The 27,283-nt window shown below is 41.5% G+C and overlaps 1 protein-coding gene across 15 annotated transcripts in view; it reads left to right on the top strand.

Annotated features, from left to right (window-relative positions):
- LOC138738423 (HMG box transcription factor BBX) overlaps positions 1-25,329 on the top strand; it is a 285,557-nt gene extending 260,228 nt beyond the window's left edge. For 13 of the 15 annotated variants that reach the window (XM_069888607.1, XM_069888604.1, XM_069888602.1 and 10 more), the window contains 6 exons: positions 5,667-5,805; positions 6,626-6,774; positions 8,962-9,033; positions 14,077-14,262; positions 15,844-16,051; positions 17,389-25,329. In XM_069888607.1, the coding sequence (XP_069744708.1) occupies positions 5,667-5,805; positions 6,626-6,774; positions 8,962-9,033; positions 14,077-14,262; positions 15,844-16,051; positions 17,389-17,476 (842 nt within the window). In that variant the 3' untranslated portion in view covers positions 17,477-25,329. The remainder of the gene's footprint in view (positions 1-5,666; positions 5,806-6,625; positions 6,775-8,961; positions 9,034-14,076; positions 14,263-15,843; positions 16,052-17,388) is intronic. The other 2 variants (XM_069888616.1, XM_069888615.1) reach the window with 2 other exon arrangements.
- The last annotated feature ends 1,954 nt before the right edge of the window (positions 25,330-27,283 follow it).

The following is a 27,283-nucleotide window of genomic DNA, read 5'->3' as shown; positions in this document are numbered from 1 at the left end:
CTCGTCACATATGCATTGAACGCCTTGGGATTCTCCTTAATCTTACATGCCAAGGCCTTCTCCTAGCCCCTTCGAGCTCTCCTAAGTCCTTTCTTAAGCTCCTTCCTGGCTACCTTGTATTTCTCATGAGCCTTTCCTGTTTCCTGCTTCCTATATCTAACATATGCTTCCTCCTTCCACTTGACTAGTTGCCTGACCTGTTTCGTCAGCCACACTTCCCTCTTCATACCATCTTTCCCTTGTCCCAAAGGAACAAACCCATCCTGAACCCAGCACAAGTGGTCCCTAAACTTTCTCCACATTACTTCTGTGCTTTCACCCTTGAACATCTGTTTCCAATTTACTCTCACCAGCTCCTGCCTCATCCCTTCATAATTAGCCCTTCCCCAGATAAGCACTTTCTCATTTTGTTTGTATTTATCCTTTTGAAGGATAAATCCTGCTGAAGGTAAGGAATTTGTGGTCACTCTCATCAAAATGCTTCCCCACTGAGAGGTCCACCACCTGAACTAGATCCAGTCTGGCCTCTCCTCTCATTGGCCGGTCCACATACTGTGTCAGGAATCCTTCTTGAACACATCTGACAAATTCAACCCCATATATCCATCCCTCTTGCGGTCAGGAGGTGCCAGTCAATATTAGGGAAGTTGCAATCGCCTATAACTACAACCCTGTATTATCAGCACCATTCCAAAAATCTCCCTGATTTTCTGCTCCTCGATGTCCCGGGGGCTATTTTGGGGGCTATAGACTACTCCTAGCACAGTGATCACTCCCTTTCTATTTCTGACTTCCACCCATCGACATTCCCTCTGCACCTCCTCCCTTTCTCTTGTCATGATACTGTCCCTGACCAGTAATGCTACTTCACCCCCAACCCCACCAACCTCTTTTCTCCCTCCCATCCTACTCCTTTTAAAACACCTAAATACCGTTACCTTCATCAGCCAATCTTGCCCTTCCTACAGTTACGGTAAAACATCGTAGTTCCACATACTGATCCATGCTCTAAGTTCATTCGCTTTATTCCTAATACTCCTAGCATTGAAATAGACACATTTCAACCCTTCTAACTGGCTCCATTTATGTTTTGTTCCCTGCCTGTCCTTCCTCACCAACTCAGAACACATAGCATCATATTTTTGTCCTTCTACCCTAATCTCTGCCCTTACATTCTGATTCCCATCTCCCTGCCAAACTAGTTTAAACCCTCCCCAACAGCTCTAGCAAACTTGCCCACCATGATATTGGTCCCTTTCCAGTTCAGGTGCAGCCCTTCCTTTTTGTACAGGTCAGACCTTCCCTAGAATAGATTCCAATGATCCTCAAATCTGAACCCTTTCCCCTGCACCAATTCTTCAGCCACAACTTCGTGTTCCTACCCTCTCTGGCTCGGGCCAAAGGCAGCAATCCTGAAATTACCATCCTTGAGGTCCTGCATTTTAACTTCCCTAACCTTATATTCAGTCTTCAGGACCTCATCCCCACTCCTATCTATGTCATTGGCTCCCCACATGGACCACAACATCTGTCTGCTCCCCCTCCCCTTCCAGAATGCTGTGAACTCGATCAGAGACATCCCTAACTCTGACACCTGGGAGAGAACTTGCTCTCCGGGAACCTTGATCTCGTTCACCAAACCTCCTATCTGCTCTACCAACCAATGAGTTCCCAACCCAATTACCATCACTCTCCTCTTCAATCACTCTCCTCTTCATCCCCCTTCCTTTCGGAATTGAAGTGCCAGCCTCTGCGCCAGAGACATGACCACCACGACTTGTTCCTGGTAGATAACCTCCCACAATAGTTGAGGGGAATGACCACAGGGGTGCTCTGCCCTGTCTGCCTCTTCCCCTTCCCTCTCCTAACAGTCACCCAATTACCAGTTACCCTTTTTACACAGCGATCTCACTTATTTGGCGTGTGAACGACCCATCTTGAAAGCCAGCTTGGATTGTTCACACTGAACCAAGAAAATCCAGGTCAATGAGCCTTTTAGGCAGGAGCCAATGCGAAACGCATCAGCTCTGATGCTACCTACCTTGGGAGGTAATACACGGGATGAAAATGACCCCCCCCACCCCCCATTTGTTGCTTTTACACAGGTAAGTGAGCGGTTAATAGGTGGTGCATGTCTCCTGACTTTTTGGGGTGACTGTCCCCCGAATCTCCTCTCTATCACTGCATCCCAAATGATCCTGAGTTCATCCAAGCTCCAGCACCTTAGCACATGCACACACCCTCTGCTTGAGCTACCCCTCTTTTTATTTGTTGCTATCCCCTTAATTACTCCTCACACTGACATCTTTTCCGAACTCTTCTACTCAGTACCCTGATCAATGAGGGCAAGTGTGTTTAAAGTCGGCCCGCGCTGTATCTCCGCTGGTTAAAACAACAGCAGAGCAAATGGGCCAGCACCAACAGCCTTATTGCATATCAATAGTGGCAGTGGGGAGCATAAAGGAGGAATAGGTGTCGCTAGTCGTTTCTTTCTGCTTTCCCCACTCAATCAATAACAGTTTTGTTCACTTTAAATAGTCTTTTCAAGTTGACATCAGGTTCTACGTGCAGTTGGCCTCGGCTTGGAACATTCCGCAGTTATTTCTTGATAAGTCTCTCACAGTATCTTGTAGTTTCGATCACGTAATGTCTGGCCACTTTCCTTTGTCTGTAAATGCTAACAAACTTATGTCAGTTTATTTTCTACAACAGAAGCGCCCTAGCATCCTTACATTTTCCTGCCCTCACCTTCTTCAAGTGTGCCAAACTCCTTTTAACATCACCTAAATCTTTGTCCATCAGTTATTCAATTGCCTTGGGGATCATTTCACAGAGCATTTATGATCTGTCCGCAAGGGTCATCCCGAGCTCCCAGTTGCATGCCATTTCAGCTCCCCTTCTCATTCCCACATCTTCTCTGCCAGCGTGAAGATGAGAGGAACACCTTGTATTCTGTGCGCCAGTGGCATGAACGTAGCCTTTTTAATTTAGAGTTGTCCCCTTTCTCTTTTATTCTCTTTCCCTTCCCCTCCCACCTTTTTCTTTTTCTCTTTTTTGACCCTTTTCTTCCAATTCCCACCCGTTTTCATCCCCTTCCATCCTCATTTCCCTACTGGATTCTTCTCATCTATCTTCCTCCCCAGCCCTTTGGCTCCATCTTGCCTTTCTTACTCCCACATCGACCCCTCCAGTACTAACAGCAATTGCTTCTGATCGATCACTCCACCCTGTCCGATTCCTCTTCCTCTGACTGACTCCTTTATTTATCTTGCCTCTCTTCTTTGGTATCTGCCAATCTTCTGCATCGTCCGCCTTGCTACACCTCTCACTGGTTCACCAGTCTCTCACAGGTCCCTGTCCTGCTCCTTCCACCCTGACCTCTTTACACTGGCTTCTCTTCATTCCCTGCCTTGATTAAGGGCTCCAGCCCAAAGTGTCGGCTGTTTTTTTTCTCCCACTGATACTGGTTGACGTGCTGAGTTCCTCCAGTAGATTGTGTTTGGCTTCAAATTCCAGTGTCTGCAGTCTCCTGTGTGTTCACAAACTGTCTTGTATTGCTTCCTTGGCTTGATAATGCCTTTGCGAAGATGTTTGGTATGTTCAACTCCATTACAAGTGCCATATATAGAGTCTGAGCACAAATATCTTGGTATTCATAATATCAAGCGATTGGTTCTATTTGCTTCCAAAAAAAAACCCTCCCATCAAGTTACATTCTTGTGAATCTCCCCTACATCCCCATCAAGTGCAGAAATGCATATACGGAGTCAGCCTTCACCTTAACGTTATTTCAGGGAGCCTACCCTTAATTGGTTAAGCAGCATGTACCATACCTATGTATCAAGCAGTCGTTAACATACATCAATATTCAGTTATTTCTGTTCACGTCCTGAAACTGGGAGAAAAAAAGCAAAATCCATGTGTATAGAGGAGCAGTTTGTCTATCATGCTTTGGTCAGTGCCGACTTGGCCAGCAGCAGTTGAAGACGGTCACTATGATTCGTGGGGCTAGTTATTTCTAGTTGACCTTTTACAGGAAGGAGCACTGCAGATCTCAGACCAAACTGCATAAGTTCAGGTCAGAAAAGCACAATTAAATGTAATTAATGTTGGCCACCGAGTATGTTAAAGACAATGTTGCTAATTAAATGCCAAAATAATTTATAGTTTAGCAACACTATTAAGGCGTCAATGTCTTGGGTTCAAAACTACTACTGTGCTTTAGGAGTTTGTATGTCTCCCCGTGACCTGCCTAGGTTTTCTCCGAGAACTCTAGTTTCTTTCCACACTCCAAAACATATAGGGTTGTTAGATCAGTTGGGTGTAATCGGCCGGCATTGGTTTCATGGGTCAGAATAAAAAAGGAATGAAGGGATATGGGGAAAAGGCAGGTAGGTGGAGTTGAGTCAAAGATCAGATCAGCCATGATCTTATTGAATGCTGGAGCAGGCTCGATGGGCCGGATGGCCGACTCCTCCTCCTATTTCTTAGGTTCTTATGGAAAGGCATTTTATTGTGCTATATCATTTAAAAAATTAAAATGAAAATATTTACTTTTAAATTCCTAACCCCAAATTCCCAAGTACTTTAACTGCTAGTTACAAGTTGGATTCAATAGATTGTAACTCTATTCAATCATGGAACTTAAACAATGGGTTTTAAAGAAACCAGAGAACTTGAGCAACAGACTATTGGAGAAACTCAGTGAGTCAAGCAGGATCTGTGCGGATGGGAAAAGGAATTGACAAAGATGTTTTTATGCCAGGCCTCCGCTTTGAGGCTGGCTTTAAACGCAGATAAAACTTTTAAACTTACCTGTTTTTAGAGTAGCCCTAAAAGGATGCTCCAGCGCTGCTTTTACGCGGAGCAGTGCCTCGGTGCACCGTCCAGATCCTCTGTAGATGGGGGCGACTGTTGCCGTCGCGCCGTCTGTCATAAATACACAGCAGAGCAATGGCCATCTTCCCTACCCATAATGCCCCACAGAGCTGGAACCACTCTGCGTTTCCCAGAATGGTTCCTGCTGTGCGGGGAATTATGAATAGGGTAGATGGCCATTGCTTTGCCGCGTATTGAGCCGGTGGCGCTGATGAGTGGCCCCGAAGGCTGAAGCAGCCTGGTGAGGTGTTGGAGAGGCCGGAGGAGCTGTCACAACCCGGCCCGGCCGCCCTTGACGACTCCCACCGGCCTGGGCGCTCTTGCCCTGATGGCCCCCGCCAGCTGCCCCTTCCATGTGGGGGATCATGGAGAGAGAGAGCTGAGTGAGTGGGAGAAAGAGAAGTGAGATGGGTCAAGGGCTGACGGCATCATCTTGATATCATCTTGCAGCAGCTCACGGACCATTTATGAAGGTAAATTTTGCGACATGAGGGCGGAGAATTTCTGCCTTCATTTTCAGATTTTTTTGCTTTATGAAAGAACATTTCAGGTCGAAACCCTTGGAGTGTTTTGACCCAAAACATTGCAATTCCTTCCCCACCACCCCCTGCCCCACCCCCCCCCCCCCCCCCTCCACAAACAGAAGATGCTCGACCTGCTTAGTTGCTTCAGTAAATTCTCTTGTCTCCAGAGTAGCTCGGAAATGGCTTGCTACCAGTTTGCATTGTGGATGTGGCTGTAATTTGCATGCCTTCACTGGTGCAGAAATGTATTTATAATACTTTCAGGCAAGAAAGCTTCAGGGAAAGGAGGATCTTCTGATCATGAAGGATGCTGGAAGGAGGAAGATTGGTCCTTTTCAACTGTTGGGAGTAGTGGAACCAAAAAGTTCAAGAAATTGAAACAGAAAGATGAATCAGCTCTTGGGTAAGAAATATTGTTTTCTCAGTTTTCCTCTCCACAACTCTTGAGGACTTGATCTGGCAATCTGCCGATCATTCACTCATATGCAGCAAATGGATTTGTGAACTGAAACTGAACATGGGTTGTATTTGATTTCTGGTGAGTCTTGAAAGAAATGAGAAAGTGGCAACATCAATTTCTCTGTTTATAAGGTGCTGGCTGAAATGTATTTTTGTTATTGTGTGATTTATCTGCAGGTTTGAAAGTTGGCTTTTAGAAAACAGTACTGTACGTTTTGTCAGAACCCCCTTCATTCGTAATATGTTAAAGTGCAAAGTATGGTGTAGGGTTAGAAATATTGCAGATCTTTTATGTTTAAAAGAAGGTGGCACGTTTGGCCTAGGGGTTAGTGCAACACCTTTATTGCCCCAATAAATTTAAAATTTATTGCCGTGTTTAACTGTTGCCAGTAACTTCTTTAATATATTACAATGGTCATTTATAGTTTTAATAACCCACCACCCTGCAAATTATAATTATAATGAGCAATTTTGCAAAGCGTCCTGGTGAAAGCATTCCTTTTAGTCCATTGGATTTGTTCTCAGCTGTTTAGTATGGCGCACCAGCAAAACTGTGTTGAGGGGATGCGTTACTCTATAAGTGCATTGCGTATTATGCGTTACATATGATAAATGGTCCATAAATTGAATAAAAGCCCAACAGAACTTTATTGTTACCTGGAACACTTTCATTTAGAATTAAAGGAGAAACTTCTGAAGTTTGATGACTTGACCGGGATTGTAGAAATGACGAGGGTTTGAGAATTCTCTTGATTTCCTTCCAGCTTAGGGAATCTAGAGCAGGAATTTGAAAAGAAATTCAACAGCCTTCCACAATATAGTCCAGTTACTTTTGACCGCAAGAACACAACAGTGACAAGGAAAAAAAAGAAGAATAAGAGTGGATCCATCGAGCAGCAGAAATGTGATAAAGGTGGGACGAGAGGTTATGAAGTATTCAATAGATATTTTAATCTTGATGTACACAGCAGAAATGCATACATTCGCCATTGGTTTACTGTTCAATCCCATTGTATTGCAAAAACAGTGATTGCCACGTCAAGCTACTTGTATATGTTGCAGGAAACTTTGGGAAACATTTAGCAGGTTGGGTAGTACCTTAGAGGAAAGCAACGTGGTTAACACTTCTCAGGTGAAGACCTTTCATAGATGGTTACCAAACTGAAACATTATTTCCCACTCCACAAATGCTTTCTGACTTGCTAATTATTTACTTGAAATATTTTTTTGATTTGCAACATCTACAGTCATTTGATTTTGTATTGCTTTAACTCGTGCTCATTCAGTAATTCATACTAATGCCGAAAGGAGAAAAAAGGATGCAAAGTATTTATGTAACAATTGTTTCTAAAAAGAATCCTGGCCTTTTATCAAGTATAACTAGCCTAGCTAATTGAAGAAAGATTTGGATGTTGCAATGAGAAAAAGGGAAGTGGATGGATTTAGGCAGGGATTGCCAAAGCACAGCTTCTGCATAGTTGCCTACCAATAGTGGAACAAAAAGATGAAAGAATTCACAACGTGCAAGGAGTTAGCAGATCTGAGCTTTGACTGGTGATGGGGCCAGAAAAGGTTAGTGGTCTGGAGAGGTATATCCACAAACATTAGGATGAGTTTGGCAGCATTAGGATATCGACAATAGCTAAGAGTCAAAGCAAAACATAGCAGTCCAACTGAGCTGTCTAAGAGATGAGAGCTATTAGTGGGTGGCGTGATTAGCTAGTGAACAGCTACATAGGAATTGATAGAACTTTCACAGAGGACTTTGAGTAGGGCTGTGACAGATACCTGTGGAAAAAAATATATAAATATGTTGTGATAAAAGCTGCACATTAATTCAGAATGTTCACATTCAAGAAAATAGAAATTGTAGACAAGGGTAATGATTAAGTTCTTGGGGGAAATGCCACTTCCAGAAGCGAGGCTGTCATATTTTGGTGGGAATGCTCCGTGTTCCACAAGGATTCCTCAATCAATAGCCAGATTCAAGAACAGAATTGCCACTCTAGAAAAGAGTGGAGTCGTGAATACAGGTATTCTGTAACTCACAAGGCTATTCAGAACTGTTCGCATTCGGTGTGGAAGCTGTATATTTTGTACCGTCCCCTCAGGAGAAGGGACTGCATTGGCATTTAGGTAACTTCATTGATTTATATAATGTATCTGAGAAGGATTGGCAAGTATTGCTGCTGAGTGAGATTGAACTGGAGAGCCACGAACCAGAGATACTGCCTTTAGAGCAGGGTCAGGGTAGGAATGAAATGACGAAGCTTTTCTTTATGCAGACCCTTTGAAATGCTTCACCTCACACGGCTGTAGTTGCTCAATCACTGAGTGTGATTAAGGCTCAGATTGATGGGTTTTTGGAGATTCCGAATGTGATTGTGGAAAAATGGATGCGGCATATAGTCAGTCACATTTTTACAATGAAGCAGACTTGGGGGACTGTTTTGCCCTCTCCTACTTCTGTTACCTGTGTTCTTGTGTCATGAGATGGCTGGACCATTGAATGTGTAAGCCTAGAACTTCTAATAAGCTCAAATAGGTCCACTAGATGGGCATTAGATCAGCACGCTTAAAAAAAATTCAGTCAGAATCCCTCCTACAAATTTTTCTGAATGAATCTTTTACATTTCATATTTGAAAATGTGTTGCCTGGTATGATATTATGGGAGTAGACAGAGTTAAGGTCTTCAGGGATAGACTAGGTCGCCTGTGGCGGTAAATGGGAGTGTGGTTGGGAGAAGATTACAAAGCAGGACTGCGCTTAAACGTGCAGATTTTACACCTGGCCAAAGACCAGTTTTTATCAATGATGTTCGTGCAGACATTGCTCAGTTTTATGTAATATTATCAGTTAACAATAAATCTGATCTTGCATACCTGGCCACACCCAATGACACAGTCTACTTTTTTAATCCTACTACGATTGTAAGCTGACGTACTATCCTTGTATTGCAAGTGACCAAGGCTAATAGAAAGAATACCTATCTTCTCATTTTCCATACATTGGAATAGATTATGAATTTACCATGTATCAGGCATCAGTTTGGTTAAAGCCAGCATTATCTTTTTTTACATTTTTATTTATATTTTTTAGGATCATCTCCATCTCAGAAAATAGTCAGCAAGTTTAAGCACCAAAAGGACACACATCATTTAACTGATAAAGGTACTAATAAAGGTTAATGTTGCTGTACGAGAAATTTGTCTCCTGGGTATCAAGATGAGGGATAGGGTGGCTGCAGTGCTTCAGAATTATTGCACTGTCCAGGTTCAACAGAAGAGCTGTAAGTATAAATATTCACAGAAGAAAGCATAAGTAGAAATGTGCACAAAAAGTCGCAGTGGATTTTACATAAGCCAAAACATACAGAATGATCTAAGTGCCCACTTGAGATAGGTTGTATTATATTGTGACATTGTAATTTGTTGGATGATCATTAAAACCATGAGAAATCATGTTTGTAAATCTCTACTTATTACAATGGTGGTAAATTAATGTAGTTATGAGACAGGTTATGATTTCTTTCAAGTGGAACATCCATTCAAATGGATTACCGCCGTAAAATTATTTCAAAGCATTTGTTATGAGTTCTTAAAAGATGCCTTGCTTTGTGTTGCTGGTATTGGTAAATAACTAGGGTAACACCGCGCCGAGGTGACTAACTAGGGTAACACCGCGCCGAGGTGACTAACTAGGGTAACACCGCGCCGAGGTGACTAACTAGGGTAACACCGCGCCGAGGTGACTAACTAGGGTAACACCGCGCCGAGGTGACTAACTAGGGTAACACCGCGCCGAGGTGACTAACTAGGGTAACACCGCGCCGAGGTGACTAACTAGGGTAACACCGCGCCGAGGTGACTAACTAGGGTAACACCGCGCCGAGGTGACTAACTAGGGTAAAACCGCGCCGAGGTGACTAACTAGGGTAAAACCATGCCGAGGTGACTAACTAGGGTAAAACCATGCCGAGGTGACTAACTAGGGTAAAACCATGCCGAGGTAAATAACTAGGGTAAAACCGCGCCGAGGTGACTAACTAGGGTAACACCGCGCCGAGGTAAATAACTAGGGTAAAACCGCGCCGAGGTGACTAACAAGGGTAAAACCACGCAGAGGTGACTAACTAGGGTAACACCGCGCCGAGGTGACTAACTAGGGTAACACCGCGCAGAGGAGACTAACTAGGATAAAACTACACCGAGGTGACTAACTAGGGTAAAACCGCGCCGAGGTGACTAACTTGGGTAACACTGCGTCGAGGTGACTAACTAGGGTAAAACCGCGCCGTGGTGACTAACTAGGGTAAAACCACGCCGAGGTGACTAACTAGGGTAACACCGCGCCGAGGTGACTAACTATGGTAACACCGCGCAGAGGTGACTAACTAGGGTAAAACCACACCGAGGTGACTAACTAGGGTAACACCGCGCAGAGGTGACTAACTAGGGTAAAACCACACCGAGGTGACTAACTAGGGTAAAACCACGCAGAGGTGACTAACTAGGGTAACACCGCGCCGAGGGGACTAACTAGGGTAAAACCGCACCGAGGTGGCTAATTAGGGTAAAACCACGCAGAGGTGACTAACTAGGGTAACACCGCGCCGAGGTGACTAACTAGGGTAACACCGCGCCGAGGTGACTAACTAGGGTAACACCGCGCAGAGGTGACTAACTAGGGTAAAACCACACCGAGGTGACTAACTAGGGTAACACCGCGCAGAGGTGACTAACTAGGGTAAAAACACACCGAGCTGACTAACTAGGGTAACACCGCGCAGAGGTGACTAACTAGGGTAAAACCGCGCAGAGGTGACTAACTAGGGTAAAACCACACCGAGGTGACTAACTAGGGTAAAACCACGCCGAGGTGACTAACTAGGGTAAAACCGCGCAGAGGTGACTAACTAGGGTAAAACCACACCGAGGTGACTAACTAGGGTAACACCGCGCAGAGGTGACTAACTAGGGTAAAACCACACCGAGGTGACTAACTAGGGTAAAACCACGCAGAGGTGACTAACTAGGGTAACACCGCGCCGAGGTGACTAACTAGGGTAAAACCGCGCCGAGGTGACTAACTAGGGTAAAACCACGCCGAGGTGACTAACTAGGGTAACACCGCGCCGAGGTGACTAACTAGGGTAACACCGCGCAGAGGTGACTAACTAGGGTAACACCGCGCAGAGGTGACTAACTAGGGTAACACCGCGCAGAGGTGACTAACTAGGGTAACACCGCGCAGAGGTGACTAACTAGGGTAAAACCACACCGAGGTGACTAACTAGGGTAACACCGCGCAGAGGTGACTAACTAGGGTAAAACCACACCGAGGTGACTAACTAGGGTAACACCGCGCAGAGGTGACTAACTAGGGTAAAACCACGCAGAGGTGACTAACTAGGGTAAAACCGCGCAGAGGTGACTAACTAGGGTAAAACCGCGCAGAGGTGACTAACTAGGGTAAAACCACACCGAGGTGACTAACTAGGGTAACACCGCGCAGAGGTGACTAACTAGGGTAACACCGCGCAGAGGTGACTAACTAGGGTAAAACCACACCAAGGTGACTAACTAGGGTAAAACCACGCAGAGGTGACTAACTAGGGTAAAACCACGCAGAGGTGACCAACTAGGGTAAAACCACGCAGAGGTGACTAACTAGGGTAAAACCACGCAGAGGTGACTAACTAGGGTAAAACCACGCAGAGGTGACTAACTAGGGTAACACCGCGCCGAGGTGACTAACTAGGGTAACACCGCGCCGAGGTGACTAACTAGGGTAACACCGCGCAGAGGTGACTAACTAGGGTAAAACCACACCGAGGTGACTAACTAGGGTAACACCGCGCAGAGGTGACTAACTAGGGTAAAACCACACCGAGGTGACTAACTAGGGTAACACCGCGCAGAGGTGACTAACTAGGGTAAAACCGCGCAGAGGTGACTAACTAGGGTAAAACCACACCGAGGTGACTAACTAGGGTAAAACCGCGCAGAGGTGACTAACTAGGGTAAAACCACACCGAGGTGACTAACTAGGGTAAAACCACACCGAGGTGACTAACTAGGGTAAAACCACGCAGAGGTGACTAACTAGGGTAACACCGCGCCGAGGTGACTAACTAGGGTAAAACCGCGCCGAGGTGACTAACTAGGGTAAAACCGCGCCGAGGTGACTAACTAGGGTAACACCGCGCCGAGGTGACTAACTAGGGTAACACCGCGCAGAGGTGACTAACTAGGGTAACACCGCGCCGAGGTGACTAACTAGGGTAACACCGCGCAGAGGTGACTAACTAGGGTAAAACCACACCGAGGTGACTAACTAGGGTAACACCGCGCAGAGGTGACTAACTAGGGTAAAACCACACCGAGGTGACTAACTAGGGTAACACCGCGCAGAGGTGACTAACTAGGGTAAAACCGCGCAGAGGTGACTAACTAGGGTAAAACCACACCGAGGTGACTAACTAGGGTAAAACCGCGCAGAGGTGACTAACTAGGGTAAAACCACACCGAGGTGACTAACTAGGGTAAAACCACACCGAGGTGACTAACTAGGGTAAAACCACGCAGAGGTGACTAACTAGGGTAACACCGCGCCGAGGTGACTAACTAGGGTAAAACCGCGCCGAGGTGACTAACTAGGGTAAAACCGCGCCGAGGTGACTAACTAGGGTAACACCGCGCCGAGGTGACTAACTAGGGTAACACCGCGCAGAGGTGACTAACTAGGGTAACACCGCGCAGAGGTGACTAACTAGGGTAAAACCACACCGAGGTGACTAACTAGGGTAACACCGCGCAGAGGTGACTAACTAGGGTAAAACCACACCGAGGTGACTAACTAGGGTAACACCGCGCAGAGGTGACTAACTAGGGTAAAACCACGCAGAGGTGACTAACTAGGGTAAAACCGCGCAGAGGTGACTAACTAGGGTAAAACCACACCAAGGTGACTAACTAGGGTAAAGCCACGCCGAGGTGACTAACTAAGGTAAAACCACGCAGAGGTGACTAACTAGGGTAAAACCACGTAGAGGTGACTAACTAGGGTAAAACCACACCAAGGTGACTAACTAGGGTAAAGCCACGCCGAGGTGACTAACTAGGGTAAAGCCACGCCGAGGTGACTAACTAGGGTAAAGCCACGCCGAGGTGACTAACTAGGGTCAAGCCACGCCGAGGTGACTAACTAGGGTAAAACCACGCCGAGGTGACTAACTAGGGTAAAACTACACCGAGGTGACTAACTAGAGTAAAACCACACCGAGGTGACTAACTAGGGTAAAACCACGCCGAGGTAAATAACTAGGGTAACACCACGCCGAGGTGCCTAACAAGGGTAAAACAATACCGAGGTGACTAACTAGGGTAAAACCACGCCAAGGTGACTAACTGGGGTAAAACCACGCCGAGGTGACTAACTGGGGTAAAACCACGCCGAGGTGACTAACTGGGGTAAAACCACGCCGAGGTGACTAACTGGGGTAAAACCACGCCGAGGTGACTAACTGGGGTAAAACCACGCCGAGGTGACTAACTAGAGTAAAACCACGCCGAGTTGACTAACTAGGGTAAAACCACGCCGAGGTAAATAACTAGGGTAACACCATGCCGAGGTGACTAACTAAGGTAAAACCATGCCGAGGTAAATAACTAGGGTAAAACCACGTCGAGGTGACTAACTGGGGTAAAACCACGCCGAGGTGACTAACTGGGGTAAAACCACACTGGGGTGACTAACTAGGGTAAAACCATGCCGAGGTAAATAAGATTAACAAAGTAGATGATTTTTGAACTCGATTTGAAACATTCTCCAATGTCAGAGACTTGAGATTAAAAACGACTATTTTTTAAAAATCTGCAATTTGTTGCAGAATGGATTGGTGCAAATGTTTAGATTCTATTGTAAACGTGTTTAATTTGAAATAAGGGCAAGCACTTTGATGTACGTTACAGCATGTAGTTAAACCTTCAGTTCAAGGCAGCAAGTTTTACCTACTGACTATGTGGGCCATTTGTTCAATGTCCCTCCCAAACAATAAGGGAGATCTAATCTTTTAGTTATAACTTGGCATTAGAATGTAGCTAAATATACATGTACGGTACTTCTGAACAAACTAACAAAACAGCCCATGATTCCACTTCATAAGAAAGTTGTGTTGTGTGTTATTTAACACAGTTGTTTCTTCCACTCCAGCCATAGTCCCGCAAGATATGAACTCTGAGGAACATGCAGAGAAGATGGACCATGCACTGTCAATTCCAAGCAGTCTACTTACAATGACACAAGAACCCCTTGTTGGCAGCCAAAAGCGCAAGGCCAGAAAAACAAAAATAACGCACCTCATCCGAACAGCTGATGGAAGGTTGTCGCCAGCAGGGGGTGAGTGCATAATGGCCAGCATTTACAGTCAGTGGCAAACTGAGTTCATCTTTGAGTACAAGCTTTTCACTTGGACTTTTCTGTGGACTTTTGAGTGTGAATTGAAATATTGTGATTGAAAGGGCTACTGCTCCCATGATAGGGAATTATGCTATTTGCCTAGTGTGTCCAGGGTTGTATGTGGGACAACTGAAAATTGTTGGCACGTTCCCTGAAGGGTATTGTAAAGTGTTGGTGCTTTATCCGCAACTCAATTCTTTAACCACCACAACTCTAAACCTTGTGTTTAGCCTTCATGGGCAAAAGAGAGCTTTCATGTGGATACTTCCACATGCAAAGATTTGCTATCATCTGGTAAGTATAAAATATATTTTTAAAAATCCCAAGCAATGACCGACACTTTTCAAATCATTTAAATAGAACCTATTAAAACTTTAATATGCACTGAAGATCTTCCCAAAGGGGCCAATACAAAGTTGTCTAGAATACAATTGAACTCCAAACCTGAAAATCCATGGAAGTAGCAGAAGAAAATAGAAGTGTAAATTTTTTTGAATATTTTATTTTTGATTTATCAGACTCTTATAAATTCAAACAAACAATACAATCTCTTTCCACATCACTATGACATACAGAGTCCATTTTTATTTCCTCCACTCCCCACCCCCCTTGCCCCAATACAACTGAGAATAAAGTCATATAAATTATACAGGTACAAAAAACACAAATACTGGTGGGGTCACTGACCCCCCCCCCCCCCCACAGAAACCCAGGAAAAAGCCCCAAGAAGAAAACAACCAAGGTGATTAAGTAATAAAAGGAAAGGAATATATTAAAAAAAACAGAGCCCATCATCTGCACCACATCCCACTTCATTGATCCCAATTGTTTTCCTTCTGGGATAGTCTGTTTCAGTACCCTTATTCCAATATATTTCCTCCTTAAATTGTATGTGGTTTTCTCCACAGGAATGCACCTCTGTGTTTCCATATTCCACAGTGTAATATTTAGTTTGGAGTCGGACTTTCACGTGACCACTATACATTTCCTGGCTACTGCCAAGATGTCCTTCATAAACTGAACCTGGTACTTGGTCTGTTTAAAACACACGTCCGTAATGTTCCCCAGAAGGTACGGTTATAGATCGTGTGGAAAATCCACCTTTGTCATTTTTTTTCAGAATGCCCCCTAGGTCCTCCCAGATGGATCTCACCTTTGTGCACAGCCAGGTTGAATGGATAGAAGTGTAATTTAACCTTAATTCTACCTAGACTGTTCCATTCTATTTTTAAAATATAAGATGGTTCATCTCATGCTGAGTCTCTGATCTCTCATATATAAGCAATAATGAGAGGTAAGCATGTATCCACAGGAAACCTCACCATCTCGTCTCTGTGCATGCTTCAATTGTGATTAGGATCACTGGTTGATTCCACAGTACTGTTGGTAGACACTCAAGCCAGTGTGGATATGTGTAGTGAAATAGCAATTAAACTAATTCATTTTTTAATATACTGCATCATTAATGTACCTTTTCTTTTCAATATTCTGTGTCTCAAAAGTGCTGTTCAATTTCTGCAGAGCTAACAAAGGGGAAGCTGTCATGTAAACAGGAGAAGAAAAAACCGCCAGTAAAGACTGATGCTTCGATTAGTGGAGTCAACGACAGTAAGTCAGAAACTGACCAGGTCTGCAGTATTTCACCAGAAGTGCAAAATACATCTGCTATCCCAGCATTCTTCAGTTTAGCTGCCTTGGCAGAGGTGGCAGCCATGGAAAATGCACACAGGTGAAAGGACTAATTAAGTATTGGTTTAATAGGTTGAAGTTTGATTTGCCACAAAATACTAAGTAAAGTGAGAAGGATTATTCTGCAGACAGTGAACAGGTTAACATTTCGTACAGCCATGTAAAAAGCATAAGCTCAGAGCATAGGAATGCAATGAAGAGTTAGCACCAAGCAAAGGCAGCATGAGAGCATTGATATGGAGTTCATTCAGGAGCCTGATGGCTGCAGGGAAGAAATTGTCTTTAAATCCTATTGGTGTGCGCTTTCACACTCTGAGGCCTTCTCTCTGATGGGAGGAGGAAGAAGAGTGTGTGTCCGGGCTAGATCCTTCAGTGTGTTTGCTGCCTTTCCGAGATAGTGGGAGATGAATCTGGAGACCTTGGGGATAATTGTTTAATGTTCTGAGGTGTATTGACTAACCTTCTGGAGCAACTTCTGATCTTAAGCAGAGCAGTTCCCTTGTGCCATGTTTTGATGCAACCAGCAAGCTGCGCTCTCTCGTTTAGCAATAAACACGTTTCATTTCAATGTGTTGAAATTTAAACCTAAGTCACGTAAAACAAATTTTTTTAAAAATTCGAGTCCGACTCCATTACTATCATTGGAGAAGACACGTGAAGAAGAGCTCAGGCCCGACACATTGGCTGCCTATTGGATATGCTGAGTTCTTCCTACAGCACTTTAGTGAATTGCACGAGGCCCCAGCATCTGCAGACTTCCTTGCATGCCAGGCATTATTCAACCCGATTTTATTTAGTTGTGTAAAATTGTTGAATCTACGTACTCATCCTTAGGGTTTCATCTCGACTTCAGTAAAGGAAACCATGGGATTTGAAGCATTTTTCTGCATAATCCAACCAATTACTGCATTTCACAAAAACTTTTTTTTTTAAGGTCTATGTTTTGTAATCTATTTGGGATATTGTGTTAGTTATTTCCTTACACTAACTCTATGGTGTTGGTTCATTAGTTTCCCTCTCTGACTGGGACTGTTTAGGACCATTTTATCCAATGTCTACAGAAACTATTTACTGTTCAGTCTTTTCCCTGCCCATAATCCTTCTGAGATTTTCTGGCAGACCGATCTGAGAAGGGGACAGGATCTTCACTTTATTCACAATCTCATTCCAGATATCTACTCGCAAATGCATACTGAGGCTCAGATTTATTTCTCTCCAAAGTTTGCTCCATGACTGAAAATGGAATCAGCTTTTAATCAAATGTATAAAAGTGCACTATTACATGGTGTTGTTCCAAGAATGTTGCCATTGAAAATATGTTTGTTTATCAGTATTTACTTCTGTTATACTGATTCTCAGTTTACCTTTCATCTGCAGAGGTCAGCGTGCAGTTTCGCTGAACCATGATGGACAGCCCAAGGAAATAGCACAAACCCCAGTGCTCATCTCCTGTGCAGACCAATAATCAACGATTGATCTGGATCCCAACAAAATCTGCAACACAGGAGATGAGTCAGTGTGTATGGCCTGATGTTGACTGCATGGTGGGAGTCTCGCCTTTCCATGGCTGGACACAACAGCTGGGAGGCACAGGCTGAGCATCGGGCTTAGAATCTGAGCACCATTTGTATATGAATGGGGCTATTCCAGTTTCCTCAGCCTTTGCACCCAATCTGAAGACGACTCGGTTCTATAAAAATTGCTGTTACACAGAACAAAAGGCCATGAAATCTCTGGCGATTCTTGCAGTTGGACGCTATGCGATTAGAGTGTGAGCTAGTCCAATTCGCTGCAACATTTAGCTTTCCCCAAGTAACACTGATACACTGTTCCTAGTGACTAGATATCATCGTTTTATTTTTTCTTTTTTTAAAAAAAAAGCACATTATGATTTAAGTTTTACAAAAACTGTAATCATGAACTTCAGCCTGATCACTGAGATGATGGTGGGAAGAAAATATATTATTAAAAATACTTTACATTTTGCTCATCACATTAAGAAATTTTATTTCAACAGCATCATTATTTAGTTGAAACTATCTCTTAACTTGTAGTTGAGTTTAATAGTGAATCTGCCTGTGAACAGACGGTACTTTTTTTTTACACTGTTTTTGCTTGAGTGTTTTTCCTTAATGACTTCATACCTGTTGTTCTTGTATCCTCTAGCTAAACCTCACTGACCCTGCAATGGGCCAGTTTACTGGACATGACTGTTTTCCTAAATACTGTTAAGATATGTAAAATAATTTGCTTATTTTTTTAAGCAATTAGGGCACTAATAATGGCATAAATTCTGTCAGCTTTTTAGGTCCCAACTGTTGCACTGCTATGTTTTTTTTACAGTGAATGATTATTATGATGGTTGTAGGGTTACTAATTCAGCAAATTACTGAAAAGATATTCAGGTTTTATTTCAGGTTGCAGAAGTATATCAGCACAAATAAATCAACATCTTCTGTCAGACCAACAGCTAGAATTACTGATGTTTTATACTAAGTTTAAATGCAGATTATTTTTGTTCCTGTATTGGTTGAAGATCATGTTACCAGAATGGAAAACAACGAGGGACGATAAAAAAAATAATTTCTCAGTAGTTGTACGAATTTTATGGGTGGTAAAATACTCTCTATATACACACACAACACGTTTTTGCGCCGTTCATTAAAATCGGACTAATACAGCTGTAATTACGAGCTGCATTTTACTGTTGTTTGTTCAACATCCATATAGTAACAAGACTAAAAAGTGAGGGTGCCAGGTCGTCCATTTTCAGCAAACACAGGAAATATTAAATGTTAGTAAGCAGCGCAGAAAGGAATAATGCATGTGGATCACAGCAGAAATGCTTTATTACTTTAGAAGCTTGTGATTGCAGTTTGTAACAAAATGCTATTAAAGTACCTTGAAATTGCAAAGTTAGAATGAGTCATACAGTCCAAAGAATTCATACTGATTGACCAAACACTTTGGTTTAAATCTGATTCAATCTTAAAGTTCCTCAGATTCTTATGAGGCTAATTTTATGGAAATATTAATTTCATGGAAATATTAATCTTAATACAACGTTAACTGGCAAAGTGATCTCGCAAGTTTCATTTGCCATGCTAAACTTTGTCTACAATAGTGTAGACCAATGGCCAGCAAATTGAAATTGGTGGACTTGGGGTGAAAGACTAAAGAAGAGCCTTTTTGTCAATGTTCTACAATAAGATTCAGTACATTTGGCCTTCCCTTTAATAAAGCCTATTATAGACTGAAAATAAATCTGGACTTTCAGATTATTATGGTTTTCCATATTCAGTAAATGAACTTAAGTTGGCTTTGTGTTTGAAGATTTATGGTGCTTGCCCCCAAGAACGATGGTGGCAAATCAAATGCTGGTCGTTCTCAGGAATTAGAACATTGATGTTTTCAAAGAGCTTTCCATTCTGATGAAATGATACAAGCCATTGTGACCCTGCTTTTCTTTGAATTCCTGTGTTGAACGTTGATCTCACTGACCGTTCTCCATTTATCTTTATCATCTGATAGTAAATGAAGGTCAAATAAAACTACTAAGGTCTTGTACCTGAGAGATGAACATTATCTTTTTACAGCAACATGTGCTACCAGAAGCACTAGTATATGGATGAGGCCAGAAATCTGCTCGCTTCTAGAAGCTCTGCAGTGAAGTAGTATATCAGTATTTGCACAATGAATGATTAGGAAGGAGAGGGCATGGGGATGCGTCAGGAAAATCATTGCTGTGCCAATCCCAGAATCAAATTAAAAGTGCAAGTGCAGGAATTTGAAGTGAATGAAATTGTCCACAGTGGGAAAAGAACAGACACCTCCACTGATCAACATGTGTGACCTCAGGTGAGGGATAGGTAGACTTCACTGTGCGACTGTGTTATTGAAGACATGCAGCTTACCACAGGTCTTTAATGCATTGTTGGTTTATTATTCATCTTTCAAATTTGAATACAATAGGCAGGGTCAATGAAACATTGCCCAGACATACAGAACTGATGCACTCTGGCTATCCAAATGTTATTCAGAAAGTTAATGCATCAGGTACTTTGCCAAAGTGGAGATTTGGCTGGAAAGACACAAACCCTAGGGGGTGGCCTTTGGAACAGACTCCTACATGTTAAGGTGAATGAATCTGAATTGTTGATTTGGTTGGAGTACCCAAATTGGCATATGCAATTTTAGAAATCTGTGGCTTCACCACTTTATTCGGAGCTTTGGTCTTCAATGCTGACATAGAAAATGGATGCACTTTTCACAACAAAGTAATATATGAATACGTGAAACAAATATCCTTTCCCCTGAATTTAATTTGTTCAACATTAATGATCTCTAGTAACTGATGCTGCGTAGGCTCAAAGTAGCTGAAACAGTTCATCCTGGTAACATGATCCTTTTTACAATCATACACTGCTTTATACAAAATTTTGTTTATCTTTTTCACTCTAGCTGTAAATAACATCTTGTTAAAAGTTTTGTGAAGTTGTCATCCTTCGCTTGTCATTAGAAATAATGTATTTTCCTTGTTATAGAAACCAGCTTTTGCCCAAAGTCTAGCTGATATTTAAAAATGAAGTACACAAAAGTAACTGTATTTAAATGTTACAATGCTTTTTCACAAAAGTTTGAGTATATGATAAAAAATGTCTACTTTTTATGCCTGACCAAGTAGAATACAATTCATTGTATTTTTGCATTTATTTTGATTGTGTTACTGTTCAGTAATGTTTCCATGATAGGTGGGATATGGAGTTTGATGAAAAACTCCTTTGTTTGAATTATAGCAAGAGAGTGTGACTATTTTGAAGTATAGCTTATTGCACTTGATATCACTTTTTTAGCATGTGAAAAGACTGCAAAATTTGATCACCAACGTAGAGATGTGTGAGTTCTGACAAGCGGCAATGGAATGCCTATCAGCTGTCCTGGTGCCTATTTCTAGGAGTGTGCCCATTTGCTTACAAAGAGTGCTTTAATGTTCATGGATAAGCAAACCAGTCATCAGAGATTTGATCAATTCTATCTGTGTAATTACTGCTTTTGTTTTCACTGCAATAGTTATTATGTAGGAAGTGGCGAGAATAACAGAAGTTAGCACAGAATGAATTTACTGTCTTGCCCCTGCTGTGCAGCAGTGGACAGTAGGATGGATATTACTGGGTTTCAATTGCGGCTCAATGTTTACTTTCCTTTTACAAAACATTAGCACCCTTTAGTTTTCCCCTTGTGCATAATTGAATGGACGTACCACATGAGCCTTGGGTCTGTGTCAGAAATTTCCCTGGCTCCTGCTCCAATGCCATAACCTTAGAAGAAGTTTGATGGAAACTCTGTCTAAACAGATAAACATGATTATGTGGGAGGAAAAGTCTGAATTCCCACTGTGGAAATTTAACAGCAGGTGGTTAACCTTCATAAACACATTAATTACCATCATCAAAGGAAATAACTTTTCAATGCTTTTGGTTTATTGAAGTTTTGAAATTGGATCTAACTATTTGAAAATTTCCTCAAACATTTATACGGTAGGATAACATATTACCAAATTTGATTTTGATTTTGTTTTAAAAGATGCTGAATCATTGAGGGATATAATGTCAAATCAATTCCGAAATGACTTGTACCAGAAAAAAAATCCTATTATTACATTCCTATTTAAATGAGTTGCAATGATAATTAGGTTAATCGTTCTAAATTGTACCACCGATTGAAGTTGCTTGTGTGTAACCAAAATAATATAAATGACCCTTAAATCTGCAATCTATTACACTGTTAGTTTCAGCAAACCTGAGAATGTCCATGAATCTATGTGCAAATAGTCCAGACAGTTACAGATACATGCAGAGAAGTTCTCTAATCCTTGATTTAATTGTTTTATTTACGAAGCATCACATGCATAATTTATAGTAATTATTCTAAATAGCTTTCGGTATTAAGAAATGCAATAATCAGTCACTTTTCCCATTGTGAATGCAATGGATGAAACCGTTATAAGAATAGTATTTTATATACATACATATATATATATATATATATATATATATGTTCATCCTCCTGTAGAAAAGGCAGAAAGCAACTAAGCAGTCTTAAAGGCACAACAACATCGGATGAGAAAAATGACCAATTCTGATTTGTGAACAGTTAGCCCAGTTAGATTTATGGAAGTCCAAGTTGGTGTCCTCAGATTCTCAGAGCTGTGTTATAGAAATAATTAATTATTAAGGTGAGAGCTGTTAGGTTTATTGTTGAATCGTATTCTGAATTAGAACGGAAATGGCCACAAATGACTAGTTCAGTCAGACAAGAGAACCTATGATGTTAATCTACATTTTATTGTGGTATGAAAATATGCTTTCTCGATGGAATTTCTTAATTCAGATTTAACATGCACATTTTTATAGTAGATGTTTATTTTAAATTATGTTAGAACTTTAAGAGATGAGCTTTTTTTTTAAACCTTATATAGTAAGGCATATTTTAACCTACATAAAATGCCTAGAATACGTTTATTTGGCTTGAAAAATGCTTGGGTTTTTCTTGAATTGGAACTGAAACAAATTCAGCTTGACAAAATTTAAACTTTTTAATATCTCTCCTTTATAACTGCACATTGTTACACATTGTTTGAAGCTGGAGTTAGAAAAGGCTTGAATTTGGAAAATATAGATTTGAAAGGAAAATGAAGTCTACTGACCCACTTGTGTGCACCAACTCATCTGTCTTATCTCATGTCATTGGTCACAGGTTGAAGCTTTGGCCATAGTAACGGGACCAGTAGAACCCCCAAATTATGAAATAGAAGATGTACAGTGATAAGACATTGTCTACCTACCATTAAAAGCATGGAATGTGGCCTAGAAAAAGAGGCAGAGTATGACCAAATTTTATGATGCAATTTAATCATTTAGAAATACAATTTTTTTGGCCAACTGAAATGATTTCAGTGGTATATGCTAGCACAACAAGTAGACAGAAATATTTAATTTTTTGGAAGGGAGTAGAATGATGTAATTATGTACAGTTGATTTTAATTTTAATACCAAAAATACAGGGATGTTTTCTGATTCACAAGAAGTATTAAAAGGAATTTTATTCCCATTAGAATAAAAAATAGATATATAATACTTATAGAACACAGTCTGAATTGTGTTGACTAGCTTTGACCAGCATTAATTTCTGTAAATATGTGAACTATATTCGTACGTCTTTGGTTGAAATATTTTAAGACTGTTTAAAAGAAGAGTCTGTCTGTCTCTCTCTCTCTCTCTCTCTCATGTATACACACACACACACACACACTCACTCTCTCTCTCTCTCTTTCTCTCTCTCTCTCTCTCTCTCTCTCTCTCTCTCTCTCTCTCTCTGTGTGCTTGGACACCTAATAATTGTCAATAGATTTTTGCACTTAAAATAGGGTAAATAACCAAAAAAAATATAAATATATACATATATATATATATATATATATATATATATATATATTTAATGCTTCATCAAATTAATATGAATTGGAAATGAAGAACTTTGAATTAAAAGCAGACCGTGCACACAAAATTGACACATTCACATCACCAGTTGAATAACAGAATACAGTATGTCCATTGTAATGTAATGTTCACCAGCAATTAAATAAACTAATTATGGAGCCTAAAAAACAATCATTTAGTTTGATTGTTTATTGTCTTTTAACAATGTTGTTTCAACTTTAAAATTTTGATTAATATCCATTCTACTGTTGTTTATTGTTCACATAGTAATTTTGATTCCAATTAAAGTCTACATTGAAGGCCTTGCTTAAAGAGTGCAATTTAAAAAAAAGTTTTTAGGGATTTTTCCTAATTAAATGCCATTGACCCAAATCCTTAGAAGTGCATGGAAATGTTTGGAAGACTTTCTTTTGACTGAGTGTGAAGTTCCACTCTTGTCTCCCAAGAGCTGGAAGGAATCCAATTCCTTATAACCTTGCAAAGGTGGGCCGCTTTCCCTGAACGAGCCAATGAATTTACTATGAATGCTACATTAGGAAAAGGCCATAACTTTTTAAGAAAGACTCATCATAATTACTATTTCTTCCCTTCAGTTTGTGTGGGCCCTTGATGTTTAAAAATGTAAGTTTACGGTTTCAGGTGTGTCATTATTAATCATTAATACCAATAGTGCCGTTACGGCAGACCTTTGTTGGCAAATAATCTATCAACAGTTTGAAAACTCAGGAAGGGACTGATCAAATTCATAGATCAGGCACTTTACAACATCACTTCCTTCACAAAAACATTCAAGTTAGTGAAAATATTACATTTCCCTTAATAAAATGATCCATGCAGACCCAGAGGTCACAATCTGAGGCTGACCACTTTTTGCTCAGTGACTTGTTTGTCCTATATAAACTTCCTCAAGAGGTGTCTTTGGATTTTGTTGCATTTGTCAGCAGACTCCCAAAGGTGAGGACGTTCAATGGCAAAGAATCCTGCCACCAACTGTGAAGCACCAAGATTCATAGCAGGTCAAAATATTGATGCCTCAAAGCTCTGTAATCTTGTGATCCAAATAGAGAACCATAATGAAAATGGCTCATTGTGGTTTGTAAAACAGTGGTATTTAAAATTACTTGTAGACTTTGTGCACCATTAGAAATGCGCAGAGCAGTTCATGGTGATCCTTACTGTACCGAAATATTTGCCTTTTTTTTTACTCTTGTTGCAGGCAACAAAGTAGATAACGTAGCATTTAGCTGCACTGTGTTCAATGGAGTTTTACAGTTCATAGCATGAATTGGAAGGGTTAATGGTATGACTAAATGTCTGCTACATTTGGCAGGGAATGGTGGTTGTAAGCTGTTTGGTTAAATACACCTGCAGTAACTGGGAAACTGTTAAAGGTTATTATTTTGATGTTCCTAGAAGAGCAATTTCAGTGACATATAATTTCAAAATCGTGAAGCAAAATTCTGGGTGATGTTCGGATATCCCTATTACACGAGAATCAGTTCTTGTTACAGAAGGTGCCTGTGTATATAGCTCCTTTCTATTGCTTTCAGCAGAATCCCTTATATATTTCTTACTAATATGCTCTGTAGAAATTGAATTCAGAAATTTTACTACTGATAATTAAGAGTTTAAAGCCACTAATTATATAAAAGTTGCATAATTTGACAGATCATTTTATATTGCGTACTGTTTATTGCCTGTCTGTTTAGTTTTGTGATTGAAACACAGTTTTCCTTTTCCCTATGTTATAATGCTGTATGCTGCTGCAGTGTTATTCTCTCGTTATTTCCTAGCAGGCAATAAAGCATATTGTACAGTATCGTGCAATTGAGTGAGATTATTTTTAAATGTAGTCGTAGCCAACCAGTCAAGCGAAAGCTAGTTGAAACTATTAAATTAGTTTTGCAATAAACTAACTAAATGAATATGCTTTGGTTTACCTTAAGCTAATTGATTGCAGATGTATAAACGTTTTAAATATATTGATATCTGTGTTATCATTTAGTTAGAAGAACTGTATTAAATTGTTGAACTCCTTGTTTTAAAACTTGGCGTCATGACACACAAGCATGAATGCAAATCCTCTCAGATGAGAATTTTTAAAGAATGGAGGAGTGATTAATTGGACTAAAGTCTGATGATGGTGAGGTACTATAAAGACTGGCCATTTCTTACAGTGGATAAAAACACCTGATCCAGATGGAAAGCATTCAACGTCTCCAAGAGAAATAACAGTGAAAATGCAAAGTTATTGGCCAAATCCTTCCAAATATGTGTTGATGGGGCCAGGCTTCAAACTGCAAACATTGGATCATTGTTCAAAAAAGGTACGAAGGAAGATAAACCCAGAACTGCAGTCTAGTCTGATACTTCATTGATGCAGAAATGATTGGAAGAGTTAGAGTGTGAAAGCAGACCCATGGCTTGACTCATCCATGCCAGCTACAAGAGCTAATCCCATTTCCCTATATTTGGCCGATATCCCTCAAACCTTTCCAATCTGTTTAATGTCCTTTAAGTATTGCATTGGACCTGTCCCTACCATTTCTGCTGGCAGGTCGTCCCACACACCTACTGCCTTCTGGAACACTTTGGGCCCTGGTTCACTTTTGTATCTTTTACCTTTAGTTTTAGACTCCCCTACACTGGTTAAAATAAAACAGACCGTTCACCCTCATAAATTTATATACTTTTAGTTCACTCCCCAGCTTCCTCAGCTTGAGAAAAGTGAAGCTTGCAAGTCAGCAGACGCTGTGATTGTAGTAAAAACACAGAAATGCTGGAGGAGACTCGGCCAGTCTCACAGCGTCCACTGGTGGTAAAGATATATTACCAATGTTTCAGAACAGAGACCTTCTTCAAGGAATGAGAAAATAACCCCAGCCTATCCAGTTTCTCCTTGTACCTCAAGCCTTCTAGTCATGATTACATTCTTTTCTGCACCTTTTCCAGCCTTCAATACCATTATTCACTCGGTGCTGGTCAAGAAGCTACAAACTCAGGCCTCTGTACCTCCTCCGTTCTGCAACTGGATCCTTGTCTTCCTCATCAGAAGACCACAGTCAGTACAAATTGGAAACAACGTCTCCTCTTCACTGATCATCAACACAAGCATGTGCTCAGCCCACTACTCTACTCATTACCGTATATACCCATGAATTGTACCCAGGCACAATTCCAATGCTATACACATTTGCAGATGACACCACAATTGTCGGCAGCAGTGGCAATGAGGAAGCGTCCAGGAGGGAGAGGGATCAGCTCGTTGACTGGTGTAATGACAACAACCTTGCGCACAATGTTAGCAAAACCACGAGATGGTTGTGGACTTAAGGAGGAAGTCAGGGGAATACGACCCAGTCCTCGTCGAGGGCTCAGAGAGGGTCAAGAACTTCAAATTCTTGGGTGTTGACATCTTTGAGGATTTATCCTGGAGCCTCCATGTTGACGCGATTACAAAGAAGGCTTGCCAGCGGCTATACTTTGTGAGGAGTCTGAGATTTGGTATGTCACCAAAGACTCAAAAAATTCTACAGGTGTAGTGGAGAGCATTCTGGCTGGTTACATCACTGTCCAGTACGGAGGTGCCAACTCTCAGGACAAGAAAAAAACTCCAGAGAGTTGTTAACTTGCCTCTGACATCACAGGCACCAGACTTCACACCGTCAAGGTCATCTACAAGAGGTGGTGTCTTAATAAAGTGTCCTTAAAGACCCCCACCACCCAGGCCATGCCCTCTTCACTCTGCTACCATCAGGGGAGCCTAAAGATGA

Source organism: Narcine bancroftii, chromosome 7, assembly GCF_036971445.1.
Source record: "Narcine bancroftii isolate sNarBan1 chromosome 7, sNarBan1.hap1, whole genome shotgun sequence".
NCBI lineage: Eukaryota > Metazoa > Chordata > Chondrichthyes > Torpediniformes > Narcinidae > Narcine > Narcine bancroftii.
This window is presented reverse-complemented; position numbering and strand designations above follow the sequence as displayed.